At 57.1% G+C, this 24,302-nt stretch overlaps 1 protein-coding gene across 1 annotated transcript in view; it reads left to right on the forward strand.

Moving 5' to 3' along the window:
- Positions 1-561: 561 nt before the first annotated feature.
- Positions 562-24,302, forward strand: part of NOL4L (nucleolar protein 4 like) — a 66,311-nt gene continuing 42,570 nt past the window's right edge. The window contains exons 1-3 of the mRNA XM_069801363.1: positions 562-892; positions 18,761-18,916; positions 22,677-22,788. Of these exons, the coding sequence (XP_069657464.1) occupies positions 584-892; positions 18,761-18,916; positions 22,677-22,788 (577 nt within the window). The 5' untranslated portion in view covers positions 562-583. The remainder of the gene's footprint in view (positions 893-18,760; positions 18,917-22,676; positions 22,789-24,302) is intronic.

The following is a 24,302-nucleotide window of genomic DNA, read 5'->3' on the forward strand; positions in this document are numbered from 1 at the left end:
CGTGGGAGGGGGCGGGCGGTGGTGGTGAAGGGGGGGGGGGGGGGGGACGGACCCGTCGTCGTCGTCGCTGCCGCTCTAACAGGTGGGATCCCGCTGAGAGGAGGAGGCGGCCGGAGGGGGGCGGAGGAGGCAGGGACGGGCGGGCGGGCGGGCGGAGGGAGGGAGGGAGGGGGGGGGACGAGCCGGAGCCGCCTGTGATCCTGTGACAGGAGCGGCTGCTGCTGCTGCTGGCGCCGCCGGTGCCTCCCTCCGCCCCGGCTCGCCGGGTCGCTGTCCGAGCCCCCGGCGCTCCCCCTCCCCTCGCCGCGGCGACCTCCCCCCCCTCCCCTCCCCTTCCACCCCCCGCCCCCCCCCCTCCCTCCCCTTCCCTCCCTCTCCCTTCCCCGCTCCATCCCGGCCGTCGCCCCCGCAGCCCGTCCCGGGCCGCACCAGCGCCAGCGCCGGCCGGGCTTTCGCCGCGCCGCGCCGCCTTGCCCCCCCCTCCGGCCGCTCCGGGACGGGGGCGCGGGACCGGGGGGCCGTTCGTTTGCCGCCGTTGCCGCCGTTTGCCGCCGCCGCCGCCGCCGCCGCCGCCGGCCGGGCGATGCCGAAGCCGCCGCTGCTGCTGCGGGGGAGCCGCCCCGGGGACAGCGAGCTGGGGCGGCAGTTCCGGGACTGGTGCCTGCGCACCTACGGGGACTCGGCCAAAACCAAGACGGTGACCCGGAGCAAGTACCAGCGCATCGCCGAGGTGCTGCAGGGGGGATCCGGCTCCGGCGGCGGCTCCGGCGGGGGGGAGAAAGGCAAGTTCCAGTTCTGGGTCCGGTCCAAGGGCTTCCGCCTGGGAAACGGCACCAGGGAGGCGACGAAGATGGGTCAAGTGGTGGTATATGTGCCGGTGAAAACGGGAACGGTTAGTGCGCTCCGTGCCCCGGGGGCTCTGTGTCTGTCTGTCTGCCTGCCTGTCCGTGTCTGTCTGTCCTCCCCGGGGGTGCGGGCGGGGGGGGGGGGGGAGCGGAGGGGGGGGGGAGGTTTGCCCGGGGCGGGGGCGGGCACCCCCGGGGCCCCTGTCCCCGCCACCGCCGCGCCGGCCCTGTCCCGTCAGCACCGAGCGGCCCAGCCCCGCCGCGCCGCCGGCCGCCGGGAGCGCGCATGCCCCATGCGGGGCGCGACGCGGGGCCCGGCCGCTCCCGCAGCCCCCGCCGTTCCCGGGGCACCCGCCGCGCCCCCCGCCGCCCCGACCCGCCCGGGATGCGGATGGGGAGAGGCGCCCGCCCGGAGCCTCGCACCTTCCGCCGCCCCCCCCCCCCCACCCCGGTCCTCATACCCCCCCTCCCCGGTCCCCGTCCCCGTCCCCGTCCCATCCGGTGCGGCCGCCGTCCCCGGGCGCTGCCGGCGCGGAGGAGGAGGGGGGGGGGGAAGCGGCGGTGCCCCGCGCCCGCTGCCGTGCACCTGCCCCCGCGGGGGGGGGAGCCGCGCCGCCGCCCGGTACGGGCCCCGCCGCCCCCCCTCCCCACCCCCTCACCCCCCAGCCCCCCCTCCGCGCCCCGTCCGATCACGTTCGCCCGGCATTTCCCATCCGCCCCACGGCCGGGGACAGGTCTGCAGTCAAGGGCAGAGGGCGGCGGGGAGGGGGCGCCGGTACCCCCCGCCGCCCCCGCCGCCGCCGCGCCCTGCCCGGCCGCCGCGCCGAGCGGAGCGGAGCGAGCCCGGCCCGCTGCGGCTCGCCCGGCCCCGGCGTCCCGCGGCGCTGCCCGCCCCGGCGCGGCCGCTGCAGCCGGTGCCCCGGGGAGGGGGGGGGGTGTGTGTATGTGTGTGTGTGTGTGTGCGGGCAGCGGCAGAGCCCGGATTAGGGCAGCCCCCCCGCCCCACCGTCACCCCCACACACACACTCCCGCCCCAACCCCTCCGCGCCTGCCCGCGGGCCGCCGTCCCGGGAAACTCCCCCGCCGGAGCCTCATTGTTCGGCGCCCCGCCGGGCCGGCGGCGCGGGGCGCACCGGCCGCCTCCCTCCCTCCTTCCCTCCCTGCCTGCCTGCTGCCTGCCTGCTGCCTGCCGCCTGCCTCCCCGCCCCGCCGCCGCCCGGGGCTGCCCCGCCGCCCCATTGTTCCCGTCCCGAGCGCGCCCCGTTCCCCGGCGCGGAGGGAAACGCGCAACTTTCGCGGCCCCCCCTCCTCCGCCCCCCCCAGCCACCGGCCCTGCGCGCAGGGGTGCGCCCGGCGCGGCGGCGTTTCCCCGGCCCCGCTGCCCCCGCGCTGCCCGGGGGAGGAAGGTTTTTTTTTTTGGGGGGGGACGGGACACGACGGCCCGCTGCCCCGCCGGGGACCCCTGCGGGCCAGCGGGCACAGAAGGGCTCCGGGAGGGATTTTTTTTTTTTTTTTTTCCCCCTCTCCCCGTCCCTCCCCTCCTCTCCCCGCTGCTGCTGCTGCTGCCGCTGCTCTAAAGGGTGCAGTGTTTTCTGTGCACACACAGACTCCAGCATTGATGTGGCTGGAGGATGCTTCCATTGAGGGCAGCCCATCTGTGGCAAATGCTTCTAAACGCACTATTTACCTCCCATCTGGTCTGCCTTATTATTGGGGGGAGGGGGAAGGGTCATTATTTCTCCCTTTCCCTTCGTGGTGCTCAGAGGCGCCTTTCTTTCTCCCCTTGCAGCCCCCCTCCCCCATGCCATGCCCCAAAAAAATTCTTTGCCATTTTTTTTTGAGACCTCTTCGCGGCCCTCCTCTCCCGCTCGCCCCCCCCAAAGAGCCCCTGCCGAGGGCGGATTAGGAGCGGTACCCCCTTCTGCAGATACAGCACTTCCCCCGGGTCCTCTCCATCTAGCCGGCGACTCTATCCCAGATCTTCCAAATGCTGCAGAGTCATGGTACCCCAGAGAGGCCGAGCCAGACTCCCTCGACCCTGCTGCTAGCTAGACGCCCCCTCCCCTTTGTCCGTGAGGGAGTCCCCAGGGTCAGCAGCTCAACCAGGCCGGCGCAAGCCCGCATATTCCCAAAGGGCTTCTGCACAGATGAAGTTTCAGCGAGGAGCGCGTCTAGGCCCCCGCATCTTCCGTGGCAGAGTCCCTGCAGGCTACAGATAGGAGATACACCCAGGCTCCCGTAAACCAACAAACAAAAAGCAGGCATGCCCTCGGGGGACAACTGAATTTTCCACGGGGCAATACCGCTTATTTCCCAGAGCCCGCGGTGCCTGCCGGACGTTAGGGCTGGGAGCGCGTTACGGAGCCCCGGGCCGTCCGGAAGACCAGTCATCGCGCTCCCCCAAATCCTCCGGCGACGGGTCTGTAGAAGTTGGTGCCTCCTGGCCCCCCTGTCCCGGCCCTCCCCAGCCCCACCGTGCCCCTCTCTGCCGGGAGTCCCGTGGACCGTTTCAGACGGATGCAGTTGCTGCCTTTTGGTTTTGCCTGAAGTGGCTCTCAAATTTAGAGATAACTTGACAGGGATTTTCTTCAGCTCCTGATAATTCAGTGCTCTCTTCATCCTCCGTGGTTTGGGCTGGGCTTGTGGGTGTATTTCATTTCTCTCATGCATGCAGTCAAATAATTCATGAAGCTGATAGGAGCCTTTTGCTCGACAGTAAAGCGTGTATTCTGGTTTAATGCCTGTTCAGCTGCTTTTCCCAAATACTTCTGGAGCGGCGTTTCGGTTGCTTTCTCCTGGCTGTGCTCCTCAGCAACCTGATACAGCTCATCCTGTCCGCTCGTCCTTCTCGGAGCACATCTGCCGGAGGAGCACTGCGCTCGGGACTGTCCCACGGCTGAGGAGACAGGCAAAACACACACAGCCCGGGTGCAGCCGAGGGGGAGGCGGGGGGGTGCGCGCCGCTCTGCTGTATCTGCAGGTCGCTACAGGAAATCCGAGGTACCGGGAGTGAAAGCCAGAAGAGAGGTGGTAAAGAGCGCGTAGAGGGCAGCAGTGGGGATAAGATCTTTCCTTCCCCTGACAGGGCTGGGGCCACTCCTCCCTGGAAAAAAAAAAAAAAAAATCCCAAACCCCCAAAATAATGACCCCCCAGCAGCAACCTGGTAGAGCTGTGCCTTTTGGCTTACGCATTCTGAGCTGGTTCGTGTATTTTCTGTGCATCCGTAGCGAAAACACAATTAACATGTGGTTATTATTTTCTCTCCTGAGTAACTTTCCCTTGCCCTCCTCCAGGCCTCTCATCAGAACAGGCCTAATCAGATTTGGGTGGCTTGAGAGCTGGGGACTGTGCACTGAGAAGGGGGCATCTGCCTTAGGTGGTGGTCAGAGCAGATGGTGGTCTTCTCAAAGAATGCACTGGGAATAGGAACAGCAGTGCGGACGGATGTCTGGCACAGAGACTGTTCAGATTTCTTTTTCCCAGATGAACGTCCCAAAGATGCTGGACATTTAACACATACAATTAAAAAAAACCCTACGCAGATAAACACATGAGGTTTAGCAGTGTAGGACGTTGCTGTCTGACAGCCCTATCCACGTACGGGCTGGATGCTGCATCCTTCAGGTCAGGGAGTCGGAAAAAAAATGCGTTTAGGCTGTACTGAAGAGGAGGAGGAGGAGGAGGAGGGTATCTTTGTGTGCTACTGCAGCACAGACAATGGATACAGCCCAAAGTGCCCAGCTCTGCCCTCCTTTCATGAGGCTAACTCGCGCTAAGGTGTAAAACACCTCATTATCCGCAGAGTGGACTGAACCCCGGTAAGGGATGCACAGCACTCTCTCTTCTCCCCAGATTTGCTAAGAACTGTGGGAGAATTTGTTCGTGACAAGGTGCTAAGATGCAGTTCATTATAACCTCGTGTCCCTCTTGTCCTAAGTATTTAGCATCATTTAGACAGTCTTTCTCATACAAATGTAGAGTGAGATGGAGACTCAGCGCAGGGAAAGGGACAGTGCTTTGGTGACAACCAGCGATGCAGATGGGTTTGGCTCTAGCAGCAGGGTGTGCAGGGGAGGGTTAGCCTCAGACTTCGGTTCAGGCAGTTGCTGCGGGAGCGGTTACGCACACTCTCTAAATCAATGCCGTACTTCGCCGTGCGTGGTGGGAGCTTGTCACAACTCCGGAGCGGTGGCCAGCCTCGCAGGATAGATTCATCCTGGCAGCCCGTGATACAGGCTGGAGGATTGCGGGATGAGGCAGGGGGGAAGCCTGCTGTCAGACCGGCCCTTCGGGGGCTGTGCGGAGGCTCGGGGATCGGGTAGGCTCTGCAGCGCTGCCCGCATTTCATTTTGCTTTCCTGCTCTCTCCCCGTCCCCTGCAGAGCTGACACGAGGTTCTGGGGTTCCTGTGGGCACTGCTGAAAGGCTGAGGACGTCTGTGCGGGTGGGTTGCTGTTGTGCTACAAGTGCAGTTCACCTGTGCTGGCTCCCCTGGAGCCAGATGTTCGAAATTATTTCACAGTCGTGCCTGGTGAAATTCAGCTGAGGAAAGGTATCATAGCCGGGCGAGCGCTATAAAGAGAATTGAAGAGACCAAAAAGCAAAATGGGTGGAGGCCTTTCACTGACAGCAGGAAAAACATCACATGGGACACCAGATAAATCTGACAGTACAGCCTATCCTTAAATATGCTTTAGCTCCGGAGACAGGGAGCATTGTGATGTGAAAGCCGTGATGCCAGGCCTTGGGACAGCACGGCACAGTGGCAGAACGCTTGAGCTGAGAAGCCGGGCATGTTGGAAAGATGCTGCTCCAACAGCTAATAGAGGCTACATTTTTCCTGGTACAAGTACCCTTCAATGCCCATATTCAGTGCCCCAAAAAGCTACACATCTATAATCTCTAAGAACATTAGTCAACAGAAGGTTTTCACTATGTGAATAACCACTTAGACTTTCTGTGGGCTTCAAGTGATAAAAAAAAATAAATCAAGACCATTCAGAAGAGCCTTAGACAAGGCAAATAGGCCTGAGGGTATTATCTAAGAAATTCTCTATTACTTCTACAGGACAAGCCTTACTTAGAGCGCACAGACCCTACACCTGCTATGAAATAGCCTACCCCCGAGTGTGCGGGGCAGCGCTGGCTTTGTCAAGGAGCTGAACCGATGGCAGGTTTACATTTAAATGTGCACTTAGGAGACTGGCACGATGCTGGCCCAGGTGCGTGGTCCCAGCCAACCCAGTCTAGAGAAAATCTACATCAACATCCCTTCCAGATTTGGCTCCAAGTTTGCACAACATGAGTCGCAGTTTTTACTTCTGAAGCTGCTCGTGGTAAGAGTCACAGCAGCGATACCTAGTCCTCTGGGCCTGAGAGCTGGCTTAAGCTCACCAGGCAGCAGCAAAAGCCTCCAGTACCTTTGCACAGTGAATTTAAAGAGCTCTGACGATCTGCAGTTACACAGACTGGCAGAATGAAGTTCCTTGCCGAGCCGGGAGCAGGAGATCTGGCAGCAGAGCCTGTTTCCAGCTCCTGCCCACTCCCACCCCTCTGGGACAGCCTGCCGAAGCCGCTTCTGGGGATAGGGGGGGAAACCAGCATCTAATTCAGTCCTTGCTTTTTTTCCTGCCGAGACTGCAAGCCTGATTATAAGGCAGCCCCACTGTGGTCGTTAGTATTGCGGTACGGCACATGTGGCGCAGCTCCAGCGGGAGATGCCACCATCCCCAGACAGCTCCAGCCTCGGGGACTGGCTTTGGTCACCGGCGCTCATCAGACCTGGAGTCGCATCAGCAAAGGTCCCGCATCCTGCCACTCCTCCCGGTCCCAGTCCCCTGATAGATATCTGACCAAACAGTTTCTAAAAGAATAATCTCTCTGCCATCTACACTATACATCCTACGTGATTCCAGAAACATCGAAGGCGTTGCTGATCTGAGAGGAGCAGCATTTTTTGGATAACTTTCACCCAAAAGTTGTCTCCCTCACCCCACAATTGCTTTCAGATTTGTGGTTCTTGGTGGGTATTGCTCTGAAGAAGGTAAAAAAGCAAACAAAGCAAGCACAGCTCTGCAAGGCCTTGTTAAATGAAGCTAAATGGAAGGGAAAGAAATCCAGGTCTGATGAGGTGCCGTTGTTCCAACTCCTCAGGTTACGTCCCACCTTTGCAAAGGAAGAGGGGTGCAAGCGCTCAGGGCCCTGTATTAACGAGGAGCTGAGAGGACTGTCTGTAAGAGCGATAGGTAGGCTGTTCTCACCTCTCCTCGCAGGCTGTGACTCAGAGGGGCTTGCTCTGACCACGAGCAGGCAGGGGAATTTGGTCACTGACTAAGGACAGCAGCAGAGCCCTGGAAAGGTGGCCACACTCCCTTCGATGAGAACTTTCTCAAGAATCTCTTTGTCCAAACCATTCTCAGCAATAATCTCCTGCTAATATCATTTCTTCAGTTTTGTTTTTGCTGTTACGTTAGGCCTGATATGAGCAGTCTGTGAATTTACGTTGTGGACAATCAAATGGCGAGGAAACCACAGAGGCGTGGAGGAGCATCGATGGGGCGTCCGTTCACCTGGCCCACGTGGATGCTCTGGCTTCACAAAACCTTGTCTGCATCGCCGTGACAGAGGAATGCATATTCATACCTCTTTCTTTAGTGCAAATTAGCAATTACCTTCCCTGATCTCATATTAGCTCTGCCCACCTCTAAAGAATTGCATCGAGATGGGCCAAAGCCACCACTGAGTTTCAGTATCTGATTTAATTAGCTGATTGTAGGGAGGGCAGGTACCTGTTGGCCAAAATCGTCGTCTTTTTTGGAATGCTGCTGACTGCCACTTTTATGGCTGGTGCCAGAGAGTAGCTATTTATTTGAGGAGAAATAGCTGCAGACTGCATGTGCGTGTATATGGGAGCAGACAGTAGGAGCAGAGGTTTGGCGCAACGGTTTCTTTCCTGCGTGCCTGAGATTAAGGCAGCAGTCACTGAAAGTTAAGCGGAGGCTGGTTGTGTCTTACCAGCGTGGTACAGGGCCTTTCACGGAATGACAGGTGGGAAACCGAGACACTGCGCGAATGGTTTCTCTCTGTCCTCGCTCTGCTTCAGCTCGGCAGCCCAGGAGGATGCGTTTCCCTTTGGACACGCAGGCAGAGGCAATGCTAGCGGCTCAGATGGACCTGTTCCTTGCGGAGAGGGAAGGGTTGTTCTGGGGAAGGTGGGGTAACTTGGTCTCTGTGGCTCAGAGTTTGGGCTTCCCGCTTCTCAGATATGGTGATGGGTCGGTGTTATGGGAGTCTCTGGGCTAAAAATGAATTCAGACTCATCAGGCGCCCCCCACCCCCCAAAAAAAGGATAGTTTGGGACTCCTGGCTTGGCTTGCATTTGAAGGAGCGATCTCAAAGCAAACCCTGAGTCATCCACTCACCCACGCTGTCAAGACATCCAAAACCTGGGTTTCAGTGCTGCGAGCACCATCCGCACCGGTGCCCAGGTACCGACAGGGCGTTCCAGTTTGCAGTCTCCCAGCGCTGGGACAAGCAGCCCAGCCCAGGGGAGCTGGTCCCTTGGGGATGCTTTCGGGTTTGTCATTTCCCATCATCAGTTTGGACGCCGGTCGTGCGGCTCCCCGAGCCGGGACCAGGCGCGTGTGCCGGGCTGGGAGGAGGCCTGCCTGCTCCCGCTTACCTGTGTCGGGCGTTTGGATCCAGCAGAAAGCCCTTGAGCTGGTGACAAAGGTCTGGATGTGGGCTGGAAAGTACAGTCCTGTCTCTTAGCAACTGGTTCCTACCTCTGAGCTCTCGGAGCCGTGTGTGGGACAGAGAGCATCAGTCACGCTCCTGCTGCAGCAGCAACGCGCCGAGGAGGGGATGGGGGATCAGGCCGGCTCCAGCCACCACCAAGACGCTTAAAGAAGCTCAGGCATTTCTAACACAAGCAGTCATCTGTGAGTCCTAATCAAAGCTTCGGTTTAATTGCTTTCCTCGTGCCCTTCTCTGCACGGCGAACGGAGCGCCGATTGGCTGGCTGCGGCGGCTGCCTGCCAGCTACCTCGAGAGGCTGCTCCGCACTGCCCCGGCTTTTTTGGTCACAGGGGTGGGGACCAGGGAGGGAGGAGGAAGAGGGAGGACATGGCCCATGTATTTCTAGAAAAATTAGATGTCATAGGGTCCTTCCCTGAACCGCTCTGCACTGCGCTTGGGAATCCCCTGTCCCTCTTACGGACATTTGCATTGCTATTTTCTCTCGCGGTGCTCGGTTCTGCTGTTTCACCCTCGTGTTTCCTCCTCCTAACCAAAAGCAACTCCTCTCTGGTGAGTGTTTCTCAGAGGCTCCCTTGCCAAGCACTGTTTCATAAACATTTTCACGAAGCCTCTGCTTTGTCCTCCTAATTAACCATCCAATTGGCCCCCAATGGAGCCTTCACCTCTCCTGTGAAGATCCTGCTTGCACAGATTATAACCTGTCAGCTGCCAATTTATTCCTCATGCAGAGGGCAGGTTATATTAATTGTCTGGCTTCCCTGCCCCGTTTAGTTTGCCCTCCCTTTCTTCTGCTCCCAGTAGCATCCCTGTTTGGAGACACGGATTCACAGAAAACCAGGGGGCCCAGATGTGAGGCCGCTCCGTATGTCCAACCTGCAGTGATGTGGCATTAGACCAGATGTGATGGGATGTTGCTGGCTTGTGTCAGACCTGGGAGAGGGGTCTCTGTGGATGGATTACCATGACAGGGCATTAAAGAACATGTTTGACTTCTGCTCCCCCCATGTGTAGTCTCAGTCAAGAGCTCCAAAAAATCCACTTGGTTGTCCCAGGCTAATGGGGAGTCCTTCCTGGGTGTTATTTACAAGTCAGAGCTCGGCTTTTGGAAGAGTTGGTGTCCACCTAGTGTGGTTATGATGGAAACAAGCCAGAATACAGAGAGGGTTTACCTGAATGCAGGGAGAGACCTGATAGATTTCCATCAATGTCTCTCTCCTGTGCCCCCCTGCCCGAGCAGAGCCACGTGTGCAGCCCAGAATAAACAGGAGTGCCTGCTCTCACTGAGGGTAGCTGTCGTGCATTTTGCTGGGTTCCTGTGTTGGGAAAGGGGGTGATGGAGTCTGACGTGACCATTGTGGTTTGGCACCGTCTGCATTTAAGGCGCAGTATTCTTGAACCCAGCGTGTGCTCACGGGGAGCAGCAGCAAGCGATGTGGTGGTGCTCGGGTGTAAAGTGGGAGATGGGCATTTCCAGGCTCCGGCATCAGGGATGGGCTGTGCTGAAGCTACTGCGGCACGGCACGGCTCGAGTCCTCGGCAGTGCCCTTACCGGGCAAGGAGGCTGGGTTTTGGGAGGGGAGGGTGTGCAAGCATTTTACCCCCCTTCAAACGGCTGCTGAGCTGTCAGCATTTTCCTAGAGGCACATCTTGCTGTTCCTGTGGGAGTCTCTGACTGTGGCCCACATACTCTGAATTGCCAGGGAACAGGGAGCTGACACCAGGATGCCATGCATCCAGAGCTCAGCATCTCAGCCCGGCCTGACCTTGATTCACTGTAGCATCATTTGTAACTTATTTTACATAATTTCGCTTGCCACTGATGAGCTGAACTGCCACTGTGGCTCTGTGCCTCCTCCTACTTAGTTTCATTTTGACATCACCGTGTCCTCTCTGTAGGTACGGTGATGTCGCCCAGCTGCCCTAACACTGCTGGGTCTATTCCCAGGAAGAGAGGGGTCACCTTGCTGTGGCAGGTAACCTCATCACTTGTTACAGTGCCTTGTCCCCCTCCAACTTGAAAGATTTTGCTTTGGTGGTGATTTTTATTAGATTAGTGCCTCGGCGCTGTGGAGATTGCTCACAGTGATAAGTTACTTCAAGGAAGACCCAGCTGTAAACGTGTTCTGAGTTTGTGGTACAGCTATATATTTTCAATATTTTTTAGATTTCTAGTTTTAGATTTCTTTCATGATGCTATGGAATACAAACGCTCTTCTAATTATAAATGCAGTTTAGCATTTCCCCCCCCTTTTTTCCACCCCGGTAGCATGCCCCCCCCCAGATCACCTAAACCAAGATCATTATGACATTAGGAAATTGCTACCCATCTTTGCAGATTTATTAAAAAAAACCCCATACTCACATTTTAACTCTGCGTATTTCAAAGTAGTCAGAAATACTCCAACATTATAATAATCCCCAGATAATAATGTCTGTGATACCTTCCCTGTTAGCAAGCCACGGCGCGGCACTTCTCCCGCGCAGGTCACGGCACGCCGCAGAACCGAGCAGTGCAATGGTCCCCAGTTGATGGGTGGGGAAGACCACGGCCCTGGAGGAGCGATTTCCCGGGCAGGTCAGTCGGGTGCTCTGCTCACGAGGTTGCAGCAGCCTTTTTCACCAAACCCAAGAGAAACGGTGCTCCAACGGCAGCTTAGGCTGCTCCACGGCACCCGGCATTTTGTTACCTTTGCGACAGCCTGCTTGCCTGCCCCGTAACCCTGCCCGCAGGCAGCACAGCGCAGGCAGGGCAGTGCCAGCTCCCTGCTCGTTCCTGGCAGGCAGGCACGGGGTCACATTTATTGGGGAGCGCTGTGCTTACCTCTGCGTGCCAGATTCAGCTGCTCCTCCGGCTTCCCCGGCCGGCGCGCAGCCCGGTGCTCGCAGGGAGGCAGCTCTGCTCTCCTGTGCTGTGCAAAATGTCCTCTGCCGCCCGGGCAGAGCGGGCATCCGAATGAGCCTCTCTGCCTGCTGGGCTTCTCCTTGGCAGGCCCGGGATGGAGGGCAGCCCTGTTCCCCAGGGGAGCAGCCACCCGCCAGACCCTGCGCCCACCCATCATCTCCCCTTGGCACCGGCCGGCGAGGCGTCCCGCGGCAAAGGCTGCAGCCCACCTGAGCCCTCTCGGCAGCTGGAGGCAGGGCTGCCATTTCCAGGCTCGCCCCTCCCAGGCTGCTGTGTTTTCATTCCCAGGCCTGGGAGCCGGGAGAGGAATAAGCCGAGGTCAGAGCAAAGGCCTGGACCCATCTCGATGGCTCAGCTGCGGCTGCTGAAAAAGCAGCTCGCTTGTAAGAGGCGCCTGTCCCCCGCTATAAGACATACACCTCAGCTTTGTTTGCTGTCTAAAAATAATGTGCCCGGCTCCCCCTCACAAGGAAGTATTTTCTTTGGGAAAAAAAAAAAAAGTATTGTGTACAGTTCTGGGTAGAGAAACAATGTGAATGCACCCAGTGCAGGCTGGCGGCCGCCTCGGGCACGCCAATCCGCCGGCTTCTGGCCCGAGTGAATGTGTAGCTTTGGGAAAATGACTTATTCTTTGTACCTTGGTTTCCCCTGGAGAAATGAACTCTCCTGGGCTGGAGTGATGCTCAGCTGATCAGCAGAGCCGGGGCTGTTTTTACTGCAGTAAGTAGGACTGAGGCTGTAAGTACAGGATGGGGCTTCACATTTGCTTGGTGGTTCGTGCAAAATGACATATAAATGCTTAGCGCAGAGAAACATCTTCAACATTTTAGCAACCACTTTCGCCCCATTTTTCAGCCAGAAATGATCAGAAAAATTTCCCGGCAAAGTATTTCCAGGAGAAAAAAGATCAAAATCTGTAAGTGAGAGCATTTCCCATATTCTTCTGGTGGGTTCTTTTTATTATGAGCTATACAGCTGATATTGTTCTCAGCCTAGCATTTCCCCAGTGCCTATTTCTAAGGCACGCACTGTGCCCGTGGCATGAGGGACAAGAGGAAGAGGGAAGTTCGAGGAATCTAGCTCTTCATTCTCCTCACAGCATTAGCAGAGGGAGCCTGCTGTGGTTTAACATATCCCCCGCAAAAGCTGCTTTCATCCTACACCTAAATACCATGAGGAGTGAACTTCCTAAAGCCCTGGAGAAGTCTAAATATAGAAGCCAATCAAGGGCTGACTTCCCAGAGATGAGAAGTACCAAGAACAGTTTCTTGATCAAAAGTTGTAAGAGTCCATATTGAAATAAAACGTCTGTTTCGGTACTGAAGCCTGTGCAGAAGGAGTAATTGCAGAGGTGGGCTGTGCTCCGTGCGCTCACCACTCCGTCTGCTGGTGGTACCCACGGTGCCGGGTGCGGGAGGCAGCCGGGGAGGCGGTGGGCTGCCCAGGGAAGTGGACTCGAGGTATCATCTCTGAAGCACCTGATGGGGATGTCTCTGATGGCAGGGCAGGATTTCATCCCTTGCTGTATGTTGCAGTTTCTGTCCAACCGCTTTTTCCTGTGCACGTCCGCTCCCCGTTACAGCTAATAAATTTTTTTTCAGAAGAACAAAAATTTCCTTAGAACAAAACACAACTTGTAGGAAATTAGAAAGGCACCTTAAAGAGAAAAGAGCAGCAGAGCGCTCAGATAAAACACAAACCCAGGTTTGCTAATCTCAAAACAGGTATGTGATGGCACCTTTGCGCATGCAGCAGAGGGAACCACCGAGGGCTTACAGTAAGGGCGAGGGACAGCTGATTGCCGCAGAGATAGCGCTGCCGGGCGTGGGCTGGGGAAACCACGGTCACACCGTGGGGCTGCTCGCTGCAGCGCCGGATGGGAAACCCTGATCCTGACCCGGCTGGGGGGACAGCAGCCATGCCCCGCTGCTGGCGGGCAGCAGGAACGCAGGCAGAGCGAACGACGCTGCCTCTCTCCTGCTTGCAAGGGAGGTGACCTTGAGGGGCAGCTCGATACAGCTGGCCCCAGACCTCCCGTACGGGTGTCCTGGGGATGAGAGTGACAGCAGCCCTTCCAGACAGCAGCAGGAAAATGAGTTTAACGTGCCGAGAGATTCTGTACTGGGGCGTGGGGGGGGAGATGCTGTGGCTGGGAGGTAGAGAGATGAATGCTTTCATGTGGGAAGTATGAGAAGAGGCGAGGGCAGAGGGTCTGCTCCTCGGCCAGAGAACAGAGTGCAGCCATTATCAGGCAGGGCTCTGCTGGCAGGAAGCGGCTTTTGACTCACAGGAAGCCAAATTCGGCTGGTATCGGCCCCTCGCGCGAAGGCCAGGGCAGCATTTTATCTGCCGTGGAGCACAGCAGATGGGGAAGCAGTCGGCACTCCCTGCCATCCCGCTCCTGCTCCAGCACCCGTGCCCGATGGCCCTCCAGCATCCCCCCCCCTCTGAAAAGGGATGATTCCCTGTGGAGCAGCGGAGCGGGGGCAGCTTCGCAGACCCCAGGAGAGCTGCCAGCCTCGCTGGAGGAGGCAGAGATTCCCCCCGCCAGCCGGTGCCAGGGCAGAGCCAGGACCCTCCAGGCTGTTGGCCCCAGCCCGGGGAAGGTACTGCATCCTCCAGCAGACGCAGTGGGTCTGAAGAGGAGCTGGGAGCACTCAGACTTTGGAGAGCTGGCTCCCTGGCTTGCAGCTCAGATTAAATCCTCCCAGATTCTCCCAAATCAGAGCCCGAGGTGGGGAAGGGCTTGCAGGGACAGGGAGCCCTTAGCACGGAGCCCGCTGCTCATCCCTTGGCCTTTCTGTAGAGCTGCCCTGGGCTGGGAGTCTGGTTTCGCACGGGGTGGAGGTCACCGCTGAGGGGATCGGGTGGCAGCTGCTGGCCTTAGACCTGCTGCCCCACCGAAAACCCGGCTTGCTCGTCAGCGCTGCAGTTTGGCTGTGAATCCCTCCAATTATGACACTTTTCACCCACGTGCTGGGTAGCTGAGGAATGGCCGCAGGGGCCTGTGGAGACCCAGCGGGGTCACCAGGAGCCGAAGGAGCCGGCCAGGTGGAGGAGGCTGGCCGTGGACGCGTGCGGGTGCTGCTGTCGGGCTCTAAGGCAGCGCAGGTCCATGTGGGAGACGCGGCAGGGCTACCGTGAGGGGCTCGGAGAGAAGCAGGCAGCGGGCAAGGGCGGCAGGAGCCCGCCCTGTACCCGGGGCCTGCCCACACCCAGGCTCCCTCAAGCTGCCTGCGGCCCGGCAGGCTGCCCGCAGCCAGGGGCCGGGCGTGTCGGGGCCCTGCCCGCAGCCTGAGGCCCCGGCGTAGCCTCTGTGTATGTGTGTGGGGGGGGCCCTGCCCGCAGCCGGGGCCTGCCCGGTAGCCGGACAGCGCCGGGTGGGGCCCTACGGGAGCGGGGGCACCGGGGCGGGCGTGAGGAGGAGCTCGGCGGCGGGCCCGGCCCGGCCCGGCCCGGGGGAGCGGATTACCGCCGGCAGTGCGCGGCCCCGCCGGTTGCCATGGTTACCCCGCTACCTGCCGGCGGGCCTCAGCCCGGGCCGGGCGGCCGCCCTCCCTCCCCTTCCCTCCCCTTCCCTCCCTCCCCGCCGCCGCGGCAGATGTCACCGCCGCGCTGCCGGCCGGCCGCGCCCGGCTCCGGGCCCCGCCGCCTCTCCCCGTCCCCCTCACGCCGAGCCGGGCCGCCCCTCACCCTTGAGGGGAAAGGCGAAGGTCCCGGCCCCGGGGGCAGCGGCGGGGGCCGCCTGCGGAGGGCTGAGGGGAGAGGGTGGGAAGGGGGAGCCCGAGGGGGACCGGGCCGGGGCGAGCGGGCCCCCGGGGGGACGGGGGTCGAGCGTGGCCCTCGGCGGCGGGAGCAGCAGGCGGGAGGGAGGGCAGGGCGAGGGCGGCTGCCGAGAACAAAGATGCTGGGGCAGGGGCTCGGCGGGCGGCGAGGGAACGCTGCCAGCGCCATGGCCGGTCCCCACGCCTTGCCCGTCCTCTTCCCTCACCCCAGGACATCTTATCTGCCTGAAATGGCTGTCGCCTCCCGTTGCTCTTCACCGGCCTCGGGGACGATGGCCAACTGCTCCCCCGGGGGAACGGGGCGGTGAGGCCACCCCGGCCCAAAACGGCCACCCCCCGGCACGGCTCTCGGCTAGAAATAGAGCCGGGTTGCCTGAGAGCAGGAGGGGGTTGCGATGCGCAGCGGGACGGCTGCGCGGGAGAGCGGGAGGTGGGGGAGCAGAGGACGCCGGGGGTGGTGGTGAGATGGAGCAGGGGGACATGGAGGACAGAGGAGGTGCGGGGGGGGGACAGCGAGGCACTGGGGCCGTGCAAGAGGCTGGAGGGGGTGGCTGACGCGGAGGGCAGGGGGACGTGGGGCTACAGGGGCTCGTGAGGGGGAGGCAAGCGAAGAAATGTGGGCCTAGAGGAGACAGGGAAAACAAAGGACACTGGGGAGGAAAGAGACCTGATGGGAAACCTGGAGGAGAGGAGAGAGAGCGTTAATGACGGCTGGGAAGGTGGGGAGGAGGTGGGAGAAGGGGGGGGCGAGACCTGTGGGACGGGGTACGCAGGGACGGAAAGGGAGGAGAGACCGGCAAGGGGGAGAGAGAAACTAATGCTGGGCAAATGTAGGGAAAAAGAGGATGGCCGTAGGGTGGCAAAGGGACTTCCCCTCCTCAGCACCTGAAATGCTGCCTGCTTCCGAGCACTTAATGTCAAGGCTGAGCTTGGCTCCTGAAATCTTTTACTCATTTTGGGGGCAGGTGACTGCCAATAAAGCCCCAACACCAGCATCCCTTATTCCCATCCTTCTTCCCAACTGAATTTTTATTGCTTTTTAAACCGAAGGGGTTTTAAGCCGTTCTGAGATATTATGGGCTCTGACTCATGCCTTGAATACTCTGAGCAATACTGGGTGTGGAAGAAGGAACCAGAGGGGCGTGGGCCCTCTGAGAGGTAGTCTATAGCACGTGTGTCCTCTTAAAACCTAGGTCAGCGTTTGGTTATATTGCCAGATATAAACCTCTGTAATCCTAGAAGCACTGACTTGATACAGCGTCTTATATGCGGTGGCTTTGATACCGCTTGCATCTCACCTGCTTTCCAGCGCTAAATAATCATCACGGGGAGAGAAGTCACAAGGCTGATGAGGGGCTGGAGAGACGCGAGGAGTCAGGGGAGGGTCGCTGCAGGGAATGGGATGTCGAGGAGGCAGCTCCGGCATCCGGCATCCAGCCGGAGTGGAGAGGAAGGCGGTGCTGGATGAGTAGAGAGGCTGTACCGATGCCCAGACCCTGAGGTTACCTTACTGCATTCATTCTGAAACCAAGGAGGAAATAGAGAACCGCTGACCATGCAGGGAGGAGGGTATTAGTTGGTTGGGATGGCCCTGGAAATAGTGATTTGCGTAGAGGGTTGGTTACAACCTTAATTTTGAGGGCTCTGCTTGTTGCATCTGACTGTGCGTTTCTCCTGATGCATTTTCCTTTGTCCTGTTTCTGTAATTATCCTCATGTCAACCCTGCTCTGAGGATTATTGGTCAGTAGGAAGCCTCCTAATGCCCGCTCCTCCTTGGCAGGGGAATACCCATGCCCTCGATTAAAGTGAAACTCCCCGAATGGTGACAGAAGAAATTAGATCTATATTCCTCAAAGACACTCCCTCGGGCGAAGTTTCCCGACCCCCACCACGGCAGCACTGCCACCCTGCCCCTTGTGTTCGTTCTCAATATTCTCTTTGTTACAGCCACCTTTATACACAGCTCAGGGCTCCCCGGGGAAGGCAGAGGTGGTTTGTGTTGGAAAATCCTCATGCCCGTGTCCCAGGCGAGTGCACCGACCCCATCCCACTGCAGTCTGTGCCCAGTACAGGCAGTCCCTGTTCCAAAATTGGGGTGAGGAGCCAAGTTTAATAGGTAGCGCTTTACATTAAAAGACTGCTTCCCCAAGATGTTGGGTAGTCTTTAGCAGAAGGTGGTCCCTCTAAATGATTGATTTTTGAGAGTCCCTTGACTGGTGGCTTAAGAGCAGCATTTATTCGATCTATAGACCATATAAGATACACAGGACCCAATCACCAATAACAACAAAAAGTAGAAGTTATGAGATTGGGTGTTCCCTTTGCATGCAGACCTCTGCCAGCCTCTGCCCGCACTCACAGATGCGTGAATGCACGTGAAAAAGATAGTTTGCAGGTCATTTCGATGTGCAGGTTGCTGCTCACCAGCCTGGTGTGTACAAGCTGGATGGCACCCATGCATACCTTTTTGGAAAGCAGGCCTCAAAGGGAGGTATATGTATGTATATGTATATATAATATATATATTTGTATACATACCGCTGTCTATGCAACAATGGCATTTTTTCGAGGAGCAAGCTAAGCGACCTCCTGAAGCCTAGCCCTTTTTCGGTACTCCCTGCCATTACAGTAGCCACCGACCACCTCCCATTAGCACTCCCCGCTCTGGTGCTTTGTGCCGGAGCACCGTTAGCAGCTGCCGGGTACCAAAGGCTGCCTCCCCTTCCCGCGGCACACCCTGCCAGTGTGAGCTGACACCGTTGGTGCCAGTCAGCTTGGAGGAGCACTGCTCCCCACACTTCCCACTCCCACCAGTCTGTCACCACTGCCGTGTGGCAGAATTACTGCCTCCTGCTCTCCAGCACATCCTAACACACAAAGAGCTGTGCTGCTGCTGCCAGCGCTCAGCTGCTCTGCGTATGCGAGAGAGGGAGGGTGCCTTGGAAAGGTCAGTGCAGGGAAGAAGGGCGATTCTGTCTCCTTCCTTTAGGGGCTGTATCCTGGCATCACAGTGAAACCTTGTCCTGCCGGCTGATCTATATCCATGGGGACTGCAGCCAGCCAGGGTGCCCCATGTCGTAGGGCTTCCCGGGATGGTTTAGTACCATGTGGAGGTCCAAACAGCTTCCCCTGCCTGCTCCCCACCTAGCGAAATCATCCCAAATTGTGACAATTGAATTTCTTGATTGATTGTGACTCCACTCTGGACTCTTCCCTTGTTTTTGTTCCTGGCCCAATTTCACTGGCAGCTTTAGCAAGCAGCACAACAGCAGCAGCCGCCACTGCCCTGGCTACAGCAGGATCCTCCCTGGAGCACTGTTTAATTTATCTCCCACATCCCCCGTGCCCAAGGCAGCCCGGGGCTGGAGCACCACGACTCTGCCCCCTCCAACCGCATTAGCCCCGGGCCGATCTCGTCACCCCTGTCACCCATCGCTGACACTAACTCAACTTGCCTGCACTGTTGTAGGGGGCAGATGGACTGTCGGAGCCCGAGGGCATCTCTCTGAAACGCGTGGCTGTGGTGGAAGATTTCTTTGACATCATATACTCGATGCATGTGGAGAGCTCATCGGAGCCGGGCAAAGCACCCAAACATGCCGGGCAGAAGAAAACCTACCGAGCGGTGAGACTCCCCCTTCGCGTGCCCCGGGCAGCGAGGGGATGGGAGCGAAGGGGGCAGAGGGGCCGTGGGAGTGGGCATCCCACGGGGACGGGGACGGGGATGGGAGGGCAGGTAGAAGCAGAGCCGCTGGCGGGAGGCAGAGGCGAAGGAGACTCCTGTTTGCCTGTGCGGGGAGGCGTGAGAAAGGAGTCATTTAAAGGCAGAGCAGCTGTGCTCGGGAGACGGGAAACAGGGCTGCAGTGGCAGCGCAACGGTACGGCTGCTGGGAGAGGAGAGACCAAGTGAATCATACAAAGACAACTGTACATGTCTGGGGGGAAAAAAGAAAAAGAGAAATGCTTGGTATTACTGATGGGCAAGGAGATGTTTGCCCACTCCCCTGCACGCTCTGCTCTGTGCCATCTGCCTCCCTGTCTCCCTCAGCCAGAGGGAAATGTCTCGTGTGGGCCTTGAAGGGCAGGAGCAGCCAGAAAGGGGGACTGGGGCACGGCCAGAGCCCGCCTCTCTTCCCCAGCTGAGTGGATGCTCTCGCCACCAGCCCGTGGCTGGGTTTGTTCCGTTACAAAATGGAGGCAGGCACCGAGCTAAGTCTCGTCAGGTGCTCCATGAATGCTGAGAACCAGCTCTATCCATCCTGAAACCACTCTAGTTAGGTCAGGAATAATTTAGCTTGAAGTGTGCTTCTCCAGGGAGCTCGCTGTTTCTCCTGACTCTGCACAGCCCTTCAATGCAAACATTTGGGCTCTCCTTTTACAAGAAGAGCTGAATTTACTGTCCAAAACCAAGCTGCACCCTTGAATCCCACAGCCCTAAGGACCAGGTCGCTTAGAGACAGAAGTGGCTGGCTGGCAGCTCGTGTCTCTGGTGTATACATCATCTTGGAGAGGTCTGTGCGGGCTGCCCTGGTCTCTGCGATGATGCTTGAGATTATGCAGGGCTTGGTGCGCTGCCGGAGCCGGCTCAGGGGTGGAGTCTGTCCTGCCTGTCCTGCCTGCGTATGTCGCTGGATCCATCCACGGCTGTTCGTGCTGGCGGTGCGGGAGGGGCAGCCCAGTGCCCTGCAGCCCCCCCCCGTGTGCGGCAGGACCCTCCGGGGAGCCAGGCTCTGCGCCCACAGCTCGTGGCACCGCTCGGCACCCTGCACGCCCGACTCCTGCCCCTGCGGCAGAGCGAGGGGCCAGGGGCCGGGGCACACGCTGACCCTTCCCGGCCAGGAGCAGGTGACCTCTTTATAGTCGGGATGGGGGGGCAGCCCCACCAGCACAACCACAATTCAAAAACTGCCCCCTCATTTCCCCAGCAGACCACTCCGACCGTCCCCTAATTCCTTCAATTCAGCTCTCTGGAGGACTAATCTGTGCCCTGCACAGCCCCGGGGGAGCAGGCTGGATCCGTCTGTTTTCCCAGGCCTGCTCGCAGCAGTCAGAGAGCTTCACGCTCCACCCCTCCGTCTCCCTCTTGAGCTGAGATCATCACATTAGCAGTGTGTATCCCCTCCTGACCTGGCAGGACGCTGCTGGCTGGGCTGGCTGGCCTCGCTCATGCCCTGTCTCCCTGGAGCGCCTTTGCAGCCGGGTCCGGAAGGTGAAATGCTGCATAGCACACCCCGCGCCACGGCTCGGGTGCACAAAGGGACGCTGCTGGGCGGTCAGCTCGGGGGGCTTTGGTGTGCCCTGCCGTTTCTCTCCCTCTCCCTTTCCCCACCGTTTCTGATTAGAGGCACGGGAGAGTTTGCCCTTGTCCGTGACCTCCGGAGGGAGGCAATCAGAAAAGGAGTTTGGATGGGAGATAACTCATCAAGGAAGCTGTCTGCTCTGCAGAGCATCAAATCAGCTGAGAAATAACAACTGTATCACTAAAATTAGCTGAACATTTGCAGCAGAGACCGTGGGCTTGCTGGAGCAAAAGACGCAGGGAAACTGGGCTCAGCCCCACGGGCAGCACAAAGGGACAGTTCCCTGCCTGCGCCACAATACCACGTTTGCCACTGGCAATTTTCAGGCCCCTAATTTCAGTGTTTCTGTGGGAGTCCCTAGAGCTTGTGCGTTGATAAATATCGCACAGAGGCAAGGGCTGAGCCGGGCAGCCGCTCAGTCACAACGGAGCTCGGTGGGGCTGTAGGTAGATAGAAGGAGAATCCCATGAGGACCAAGCAGTGCTGCATCCTCCATTTGAAGGGCTGGGACAAGGTCCCTGCCTGAACTTTCCACCCATCTGGCATTAGCGTGTATGTAAAACCTCGGGCTCTGCTGCCGCTCAGTGGAGATAAATGTCTCTCCCTCCCACCGCAGCGTCGGGTCATGGGGCTGCTTTAGCCATCATCAAGCAAACCCTCTGCCCTCTGCCCCATTGCCCTTCTTCTATAACGTTATTTTATTCCAAGCTTAAGCATCACCCTTTCCTGTAGGGTAGAAAAATGCTTGGAATTTAGGTATTTTTAATTTTCGTCAACGAAATAGGGTGGGAGGATGATGCCCACTGGCTGGAGGACGGGGATCAGGATGTCCTGGGCTGCCCTCCTGGCTCGGCCCCGTCACCAGCCATCGCTCACGAGGTGTCTGGTTGCAGCCCTGCTTCCCGTTCCGAGCCCCACTTCTGCTGGGCTCGCAGCCCTGAGGACTGGCACAAACAATTGAATTTCTGTCTGCTTTATGACCCCACTTGTAAGTGCTGTGACCCCTGCTGGGGTCACGGCCCCTGGTTTGGGAACCGCCGTGCTAGGACAAGTCACTTAGACCAAACAGGATGGGTGATTAACCGTAGGAACCAACCCCAAAGTAAGAGGTGGGCTCTCCACCTCTTAATGCCTTCCAATTAAGACCAGATGTCTTCCTGGAAGATGTTTCAGGCAAACCACAGGCTACTGGGCTGCAGGAGAACCTGGGTGAAGTTCCCCAACTTGTGCTGCACAGGTCAGACTCCGTAATTTGATGGTCTCTTATGGCCTTAAAGAAATCTACATTAAAATTGCCTTATTCCTTCTCCAAATAACCTAGTCTTGATCTTTAGAAATACTGTAAAATTGCTGCTGGCAGGGATTAATTGGAATAATAGGACTTTGTGATAGCCAGGCACCTTCTGTGGGTGCTTAGGTCTGGATATAGTGTTTAACTTCAAGCATCCGAGTTTTGAATATTTATCTATAGCTTTTCCTGATCTGTAAAATACAAATATCGCACAAAGGTTCAGGAGACTTAATTCATTACTGTTTGTAAAAATGTTTTCAATTCCCTAGATAAAATATGTCACAGAAGTGCAAAGTATTATTAACAGTAATTGATTGTCATTGTGGGAAAAAGTGACCTGCCCTTACAAAAGATTAATGGATTCTTCAGGTTACTGGTGTGATGGTAATTAACAATGCAAACAGAGCTGACGGAGACCTTACTTTCTCATTTGATTCTTACACGTTCATAGCTTTGCTCTTCCCAGACTCCGAGGAGGAATGGAAAGGAGTTTCTGGGAAGGTACGGCTATACAGGGAATCCAAAAGTCTGTTCATTTACATCTCGGTGCCTCTCTGACACACCAGTTACCCTCCCATAATGTTCCTCCATCAACAGTTGCTCCAGAGGGAGGGATGCAAGGATCCCAGGACTGGGCTGAAGGGAACGGTGTGTTGCTGTGAGTCGTTGATGTTCTTGGCTAGGCTGAGCAGGCGAGGTGGGAGGGTGCCCGTGGTCTCCTGCGCCCTCCACCCGGCTCTCCGCTAGTCATTCTCGCTTGCCCAGGACATACAGCCGTCTCGTTGTTTTCCCAGATTGCAGAGACCTATGCTTTTCTCCCAAGAGAAGCTGTGACCAGGTTCCTGATGAGTTGCACCGAGTGCCAGAAGAGGATGCATTTCAACTCCAACGGACTGGAGCCCAAAGGTAAAGGCAAATGACTTCTGCCAGCAGAGCTGACATAGCATTTCGTACCAGCATGGTATCACAGATAGCTGTTAGGATACTGCCTCATCGATGAGATACTTCTTAACCTAACGGTTTTCCTAACCGGTGTTATTTTTCATGCACTTTCATAGCCAAGTTGAAAGAATTGCTTAAATCTGGTTTGTCTGTCACTGTTTTCAGCTTAGAGAGCAGAAGCAGTCTGGCTTTCTTTCCGAGCTTCCCCAGTGCAACCATACAAAGCGTGGGTCAGAAATATTGCAGATACGTCTGCAATCAACCCGAAATCATATGCGGGTGGAAACTTCGATTTCTGAAAAAATGTGACCTAAAGTTTTTCCTTTAAAGTATTAATTTTGTAATGAAAGACACTGAGTATGTCTGAATAACTGAAGTTTCTGATAAAGAAGTAATTTGCAGTAATTAATAGATATGCATGTCATGATCCTATTTTTGATAATGGAAAGTATTCTGGTGATCAAAGTTATATTATGCCTATGTATACAACCAATTAGTGTGGCCATTGTGGTGGTTGGCTCATTAAGGTTCTTTTGTAAACAGAACCAATCTGCAGCTCCTAGACCTAAAAGATACAAGTGGCGCACAAGATGGGACCAGGTTTTCTTCCAGAGTAAATGGTTACAGTTGATGTTTGTGTGTTTTTTTCTGAATTACAGACTTATTTTCATGATCCAGCGCAAAGCATCAAACTGACTCTGAGAGGTTTCACCCAACAAAATTTCTTATTTAAAAAAACCTAAGCAAACTGCAGAGAGTTAGTCTGTTTCAAAACTGTTAAGGCAAACAGGCTCATTTGGCAGGTCTTATCAAGCAGAGAAGTAGAATTAAATGAACAAAGGACCCAACAATAGAAAATTTCTAGTATTAAATACCGATTTCCGACTGTTTACTGCTAGGAGCAGAGCTACGGACAGCCCAGAGGTTCTGTTTAAGTGGATTACGTGTGCCAGCTATCCAAAGCTAGTGACTGAAATGCTTTGTACTTGTTATATTTTTTAGAAACTCTCCCAAATAATCCTATGTGACATTTAATAGCCTAAGCTCCATTACCACAGCACTTCCCACTCTGCTGGCTAAGGGCCCGATCCCTCTTTCCAATTAGGTCAAGAGAAGTTTTGGCCTTCGGCCTCACTGGGAGCAAACCTGACCTTTACACTGATTGCACTGCATCCATCACGGGTGACATTCCAAGCACTGCGGCTGCAGCAGTCGGCTCAGTGGATGGGAAGGGCGATGGGATGAGTCAGGCCAACAAGGATGTCGCCTGTTGGCTTGACCCAAACCAGGACACTTCTAAATGCCTGGCACTAGCCGAGCTGTCTGTCCTGGAGCTCGGGATCCCTTTTCAGGAGGGATGAAAAGGGTCATTGTTCCCTCAGGGGCTCCCTCCTGCCCACCCAGCATCTCCCTGTCTTCCATGCCTCTCCCAGAGACAGGGCAGCCATCCCAGCTCAGAAGCAGCTCAGAGAAGACCA

The sequence above is a fragment of the Haliaeetus albicilla genome, chromosome 2, assembly GCF_947461875.1.
Source record: "Haliaeetus albicilla chromosome 2, bHalAlb1.1, whole genome shotgun sequence".
NCBI classification, from domain to species: Eukaryota; Metazoa; Chordata; class Aves; order Accipitriformes; family Accipitridae; genus Haliaeetus; species Haliaeetus albicilla.